General features: G+C 42.8%; 1 protein-coding gene across 1 annotated transcript; it reads right to left on the minus strand.

The window, feature by feature from the left end:
• Nucleotides 1-1,231: 1,231 nt before the first annotated feature.
• LOC147892837 (uncharacterized) lies at nucleotides 1,232-3,370 on the minus strand. The gene has a single exon (XM_087387136.1). It carries the CDS (start codon nucleotides 2,859-2,861, stop codon nucleotides 1,653-1,655), a length of 1,209 nt encoding a protein of 402 aa, XP_087243262.1. The 5' UTR covers nucleotides 2,862-3,370; the 3' UTR covers nucleotides 1,232-1,652.
• Nucleotides 3,371-7,370: the final 4,000 nt, after the last annotated feature.

The following is a 7,370-nucleotide window of genomic DNA, read 5'->3' on the forward strand; positions in this document are numbered from 1 at the left end:
AAGCTAGGTCACCAAGTTTTCCTTTGGATATAAATATGTTAGTAGATATGGAGAAAGCAGAGGAATGCCTTTTACCTCGAAAATATTGTGGCAGGAAGGGAGACAAACACTTACCAGAGTTTATACCATCTAATGAGATTGAAGAGGGTCTATTTGTTGTAGTTTGGGCATCTGATCTAGGTTCAGAGTTGGATGACCAAGGTGGCCCAATTTGGGTTGCAAAGGTTGCTAAGCTAGAAAGGGATGACAAGGGAACTCCTATAACATTCACAGCTTTATGGTATGAACCAAAGCCATTGAAAAATCTCCCGAGAAGATATACAATAAAACAACTCTATGAGGGATGCTTGCAAAAGAAACGTGAATGGGTTCCAAATAATGAGGGATTAATAGAGGTGGAAGTCAGTAGCATTATTCATTGCTAGAAATCGAGGACACGAAGTTTAATCCCTGATCCAAGTCGTGTCCATATTAAACATCATTTGGCAAGACTTGACCCATCAAGCGCAAATACATTACATGACTCTGATGACTCTGAACGAGATTCAGATGCATAAGATAATGTTTTATATATATGCTTTTTTCCATACAAATGGTGTATCTAAATACCACCAATAAGATAATGTATTGTATGCTTTGTTTTTTTAAAAAAGGATGTATCTATACACTACTTATATATTGAATTCAATAAACTCTTTTTTTTTTTTTTAAATGGTGTATCTATACACCACTTATTTGTGGAATTCAATAAACTCTTTTCATATGGTGTCATATTTTCACTTTATGAGCATAGTGTTAAAATTGAACTGGAGTTAGGAGACTACTGTTATTATTATTATAGTTATTGGATGGGAGCACCATGCACAAGTTTGGGAATTATAGCTTCATTGAGCCTTTTTTTTTTTAATTAGAGGTCACCACTTGACTTTTTAGCTTAATGAGGCCATATTTGTATATAAGTGACCCATTTAGTGCTCTAAAAAACCCAATTTTTGAGCTCACTAAGTGAAGTTGAGTGGAGAGGATATGCTCTTAAAAAAAGCCCAAACCAAGAGAGAAAGTCCAAAAATTTTGAATAGTGTGTCCTATCACCTTGAGTGTATCCAAGAGGCAAGAGTGCTTTCACTAATGTCTTTACAAGAGAGGGAATGGTACACGCTATCCTCCTATAAGAACAATATATTGTTGAGAACATGCATTGATGTTGAAAATATAAAAGTGAAAGCTAACCAATATGATTCGTCATTGAACTTCCCATGGCAATTCAAAATCAACGGACAATGAAGTATATATATGCAGATATGGGCTCTGAGGAAGTAAAATTCTCGGCCATTCTGACTTGAACTACTTGCGGAACCATTTGATGACTCTCATAAGATACGCTCTCAATTTGTGAACTTGATTATTGATCTATCACTAATTGAATTTGAGGACCAAATCTATTAAACCCATAGGACAAATGTATCTACACCTTTACATTTGAAACTCAGCAACTAGAGTAAGCCAAATATCTTCCTCGTCACGACGATCGTGAGGTCCTCCCAACGGACGCAATGGACTGAATCAGATCCTAATCGGCTGTCTGGACGTCGTGAAAAATGCAGAAACTCGCTGCAACGGTTCCCTTCGAGCAATTCCTATTCCAAGAATGGCTAGTCTGCACTCCTGTCCACCATCTGCATGTATCTCAGCAACGATTCTTGCCTCTGCAGGCGCATCTGTTCATTGAATTTGGAGATAAACGACTCTACCTTTCGGTTCAGCTCTTCTTGATTGATCGATGGTTCTCGCCTGCGAAGCCTCGGGTGATGCGCTTTGACCGGCGAGGACGGTAACGCAACTGTGTCAACGCTCTCTGCCTTCCCCAAATCAGCTTTGGAGAGGCCGCCATTCTGTGGAGTCGATGAACCTTCCGGCCATGTCTCAATTTTGCGGAGGTGACGATTGAGAGGGGGAGGCCGCCCCTCTGAGATTGCCTTCCATGTGGCCTCAATAGTGTCTCCTTTCATCACATGTCGTGAGATCCCCAGCGGCTTCGATTGATCAGCATTTCCCTTCATGTTCTTGCGGTGGGTAAAGCGTCCTGACAGCAGTGGTCGGTCAGAAGATTTTCTGAAGGCCGATCCTTCCTCGGTCGATAGAATGGATGGTAAGACCCGCGGTCTCTGGTCGACCGGTATGGACTCAGGGGATCTGAAATCGTCTTTTGGTTCCTCCGGCATCTCTGGCTTGCTCGGACGCGGAGCCGTCTCTCCATCCAAAGCAACCGCGCCGAAGTCTTCGTAAAATTCTTCGTCTCGTGTAGCCGAATCCTGTGCCTGCTTGTATTCGATTGATAGATCTACTACATCTGCAGCTTCTTCACTGGATACGATAGATTTTTCAGGATCCTTTGCAGGATGTATTTTCTCAGCTGTGTGAGTCACAATACGTTTTACACTGTCCTCGGCAGGTTCACTGGCCACTGAAGAGTTCAAATCATCATCTGTAGCTTCAAACTTCTTACCTCCAGCTATGTGTCTTTGTGGGCCTTTCTCAGACGCGGGCTTTTTGTGGTGGAGATGGGCCGTCGCAACAATGGAGACTATTATGAAGTTTAGCAGCAAGAACAAGTTGCGAGGCGTAAGAAGCTCGTAATAAAGGCTCCACAGGCGGGGTGCGAGGTCTAGGAAGAGGAACTTGAGAGAAGGAAACGAGTAGGCAATCAGGAGAGGGGTTAGGAAAGCAAGGAGAACGAGGACAGAGGTTTTCAAGAGGAGACAGAACTGGATGAAGAATTGATGCAGCGAGGAGCGACGGCGGAGGGATCGTTGCCTGACTCGAGAGGGCCTTACAGGGAGGCCGCGACCGAGGAAAGCCATGAGACTTGTGGTAGAGTATGCAGAGGGAGCCGGGGAGGAACCTTTACGAGAGATTATCCAGTGTTGTTCTCGATACGGCTTGCAGGAAGCGAGAGAGAAATGACCATCGCTTGCTTAACGCTCTGTGGCTATGTAGAGCAATTAACAGCAGGAAGAGCGATGCTAGGACCGGCAAAGCAGATGCTCGGGAGCGAGCGAGCGAGCGAGCGAGCAGGGGTGAAACAAGACGTAGCAAGCGAAGATCTTTGATGCGTTGAAATCTCTCAAAGCACGCGACTGCGAGTTAATACGTATATCAGTAGAAGCGATCACGATTCAGCAGAGGGGGGAGCGAATGAGAGATGCAAGCTAAGCAATGCATTAAGCTGCAAGAAGGATAAAGATGAGAGGAAGCGGAAGGGACGGTGGGAGGCGAAAGCAAGCCTACCATTTCATTATGTGAGAGCAAAAAGGCAAAAGGTTCCCGACGGAAATATGGAGCATCCGGATCCACATGCATCGTACGTGTGTCTCAGTGCTCCTTTTTCTTTACGTTTGGAGGGGGGACATTTTTCAAGTGCCCCATCAATTTAAAATCATCTAGCTTTTGTAAAAAATCGCCCATTTCCATGGATCCCTCCTCCTTTTTTCGTTTTTATTTTTTATTTTTTTCCTTTTTGAAACAAGACGGCTTATATTACCTTAGTTATAAGGAGATGTTATAAGATCCTGAAATCGTCCATGCAAAAACCAGGATCTCCGACTTTGTGAGAAATTACTAGTTTTCTCCCTCGTGGTCTCCTTTATGTCACATCCTAGCTACTAGCAACTTAGCAAGGCACTCAGCCTCCTAGGTCATTGCCCACATTCTAATTCCCTTGAAGATGTTTACATCCAAGTTATTTCCAGGTTACACCCACCCCCTTCTCTGTGTGTATGCATGTCACATGTGTGAAAAAAAAGAGCTATTGGTAGTATCATCTCCAAATTGAGCTTCATAATTCCTAGTTATTTGGCCTGAATGTTGGTCTTGTAGGTTCAAAAGCACAATTTTATGGCTACACAACCTAATTATTCATTTGGCTTATATATGTCTCTTTCACACACATTGATCACCCTAGCCATTCCGTGGTATATTCTACTTTTTAAAAATGCATGCGTGCATGCACTTTATAAAATCTTATTAGTTGTTGGAAATTTCTTAAAGACTAGTAGTCCTCTCCTATGGCCACTTAAGACTACTTGAAAGTGCAAAAGCCTTATAAATCAAACAAATTTACATCCCAATGGGTTAAACAAGCACAAATCACATACGGAATCTACCAAACAAATAAAAACACATCAACTTTAATTTACTAAAGGATAACGATATACAAAGTGATATAATTTATTATTGCAAAAGGATGGCAAGGCCACTTTCTAGGAAGCACAAGTTGTAAACATCCACTATCTAAGGAAAATTTTGCTTTAGAACTTAGACCTTGTGCTTGCAATATTGGCTTTTGTAAGTTCAAATTGAGTGTTCAACCATACAAGGTAACCTTTGTGTTGCAATCATTTAGAGACATGGGACAATGACTTCCATGTCAAGTGAACATGATGATCCTTTAATATGTGTAATGTAGATCATAAGCAGCCTCACAACTCAAGCACATGAAAGAAGGAGCCATTGTGAAGGAGGTGAAGGCATGTTGCCTTGTCCCTAGTAGCTAATGCACATGATGCTTGTAAAGCGTCACTAATTGTGGTTTCCTATCAAAGGCCACATGTAAGTATCAAGAGAAACTAGAGTGAAACGAAGGTCAAAGTGGTAGCAAAAATGATACAGTCCGACTATCTTGCAAGCCGCTCAAAATTTGTAATCTCTCTACCCTCCAAGAGATCCTAGTAAAGAACCTTGTCTTAAATAGCTCTGGTATAAATTTTTTTGTGGGCATCTCTAACGTATCCGATCACTTAGCCTTCACTTAAAGCAACCACCTAAAATAACTTTTGCTCCAAGAGCCCCTAGAGGCTAGTAGAGAACCTTGTCTTAAACACTCTCTTATAATTATTTTTATGTTCATCTCTAATGTGTAGACATTGATCACTTAGAGCAACGAGCTACAATAACTTTTTCTTTGCCACCGTGTTACATCGACAATCTTTTAAGAGCTTTCAACTCGTTGAAAGGGGTTCGCGCATAGTGGGTTTGTCCGGACTTCGCTCGTTTCTTCTTCTCAGATTTTGTGGCGTAGAGCTGCGGACCTCGATCTTTAACCTTTCAGGTTTTTAAGAAAATTCCACTAACCTACGCATTTCCCCATTTGTTTTGCCTTTTGCCGACCAATTTTTTCCTTTCCTTCAAAGCCATAGAAATGCTACTGCAATCGTACTTGATGCCGTGGGCAAAGCAGATCCTCCTTGGACTGTTTCGCTGCTTCACTATGTACCGTAGTTACCTTGAATTTACTGTAAAGCGCCAATGCTGCGGCCACTCATTCGAGTACAGATGCGTTAATCTGATAGGAGGGCGGCGGCTTGTGGATTCGGCCATTATGTAATCGGCTGTGTGCACTGTGCAATAAGCTGCACGGAAAGTGGGTTTTCTGCTGAAAAGAGACTCTTGTCTCGAGGGGCCAGCATGGGCATTGGGTACTCAAGCTACGTTTTGACTTTGATTACCCAACAATTAAATGATGCAACGACACGAATTTTGGGAGGTCGAATGCGTTACTAGCATTACGGGATTCCGTCCTCTTTGATGAGAGGAGCGTAGAAGCGAAGGAGTCCCCAATTTAGTGAAGCGGTGGCTGGTCAAGAGCAAAACTCGGAAGCACACGCGGCTGATCCGAAAGACAACCACACACCTACGCAGCGGCCATGGCGGCAGGCACCTGATAAATAAATTTGCCATTTGGGCAATGGAATACTGTTCAGTTGGCGTGTTCACCAAAAACATATTTGGTTTCATTACATTAACTTTCCACTTCAAAATTTTTTTCACTAAAATATAACTAAAATTGTCACAAAAGTCAAAATTGGAAAACCTCCTCCCCCAAAATTTCAAGTTTTTTTTGTAGATTTAACAATTCACCAGACATTAAACCTCGATTTTGGTGGACACTCTTGGTGGCATCCGAAGCCCCTAGCTCCATGTATATATATAGCATGTCGACTAGCTAAATTTCTTCTTCCAGATTCTTTCTAAACATTTTAAAATTTCTATGGCAACGCACAAGTAAAAACATTGAAACACGTTATCGAATTCGCAAGAATGAATTCTCAAGTGAATTTGAAAATTTCTAATTGCTTTGTATATAGTTCTCCAAATTTTTGACTTGCATCCAAATGCTTTACAATTGCATCTTAACCTTGTGAATTGAACCTCTGCCGAGAAGAGTGACCAGTTAGTGCAAAAGCCTTTATTCTTGCTTTGCCCAACCGCCCTAACACCTTGTGGAGAATGGTATTATGGCTTTAGCATGGGGCTACTAGAAACGGTACCTATTCTTTTTGGCGATCTACTAGATTGTGAGGTTTTTTAAAATTGACAGGCACATGTGACATTAGGATGTTCAAAAGATATTGAATTCAAAAGGATGTAGCAAGATAAATTTAGGAGATATTTGAACTTGAAAGTGTGATAAAAAATGGGGAGAATTTTCTTGATCAAGTCTGCCTAAGCTGGAATGCCCGCTGCCTGGTAATACAACATGTCCTGGAGCGTCAATCATGTATGTCGCCTCGTGGCACTTCAAGAAAACACATTGGCTAGAAATCGAGGTGCTCTTTCGAGCATTTTTATTGGCTGAACACCAGGGAAGGAGGAAAATGCACTACATCCCGTGGGAGCAGTTGAAGGCTCCTAACTCAAGGGGGGTGTAGCCCTCCCAGATGTTAAAACTAGGAACCTCTCAGTGGTTGGTAAGCTTCTTGCGTGGCTATTCTCCAGGCCAACACCCTCGACAGAAATAGTGAAGGAAAAGCTCAAAGATTCGAAAGGGAAGGGAGCTGGGCAATGGCGAGGACTCTCGTGGTATGACAAACTAATCTCTAAATTTCTAGTAGTGGTTTCTGGATCCGACATCTTCGCAGGGCTTGTCACAGTGTGGAAGGCCTACATCGACCACCTCGGCTAGAAGGGCAAAGATGGACTCAAAGGGGATGCTAGTCTGGGCGAGTTGGTTTGGTGGAGCAAGGCATCGGGCAGAACGGGTGACGCGTTCACATGGCATGACATTAGGAGGGCTCGCAGTCTATTCAAGAAAGGCTTGGCCACGTGGGTCGACTTGTGGGATCCCACGAAGGCAGACTAGAAATCGCTAGAGGCCTTGAGAACCTAGTTCCATATGTCCGATGGCGAAGCTGATCTTACCAGAGCAACCTTCGAAATAATCTTGAAAGACTGGCTTAGCAACCCGATCCTAGTTAGAGAACCGGATCGCCTCCCAACAATGGCGAATGGGAAAAACCCCCTGAACATAATCTCGGCCAAAATAATCTACAGGCGCCTCCTCCAAATGCCGAATGTGGCTCCTTGGCTGAACA

Source organism: Dipteris shenzhenensis, chromosome 16 (assembly GCF_047967505.1).
Source record: "Dipteris shenzhenensis isolate YYH24624 ecotype China chromosome 16, Dip_SZ_1.0, whole genome shotgun sequence".
In the NCBI taxonomy this organism is placed as follows: Eukaryota; Viridiplantae; Streptophyta; class Polypodiopsida; order Gleicheniales; family Dipteridaceae; genus Dipteris; species Dipteris shenzhenensis.

Excerpts from the sequence above, each read along its gene's own strand:
- LOC147892837 (XM_087387136.1), bottom strand. The coding sequence starts at position 2,861 with ATGGCTTTCCTCGGTCGCGGCCTCCCTGTAAGGCCCTCTCGAGTCAGG.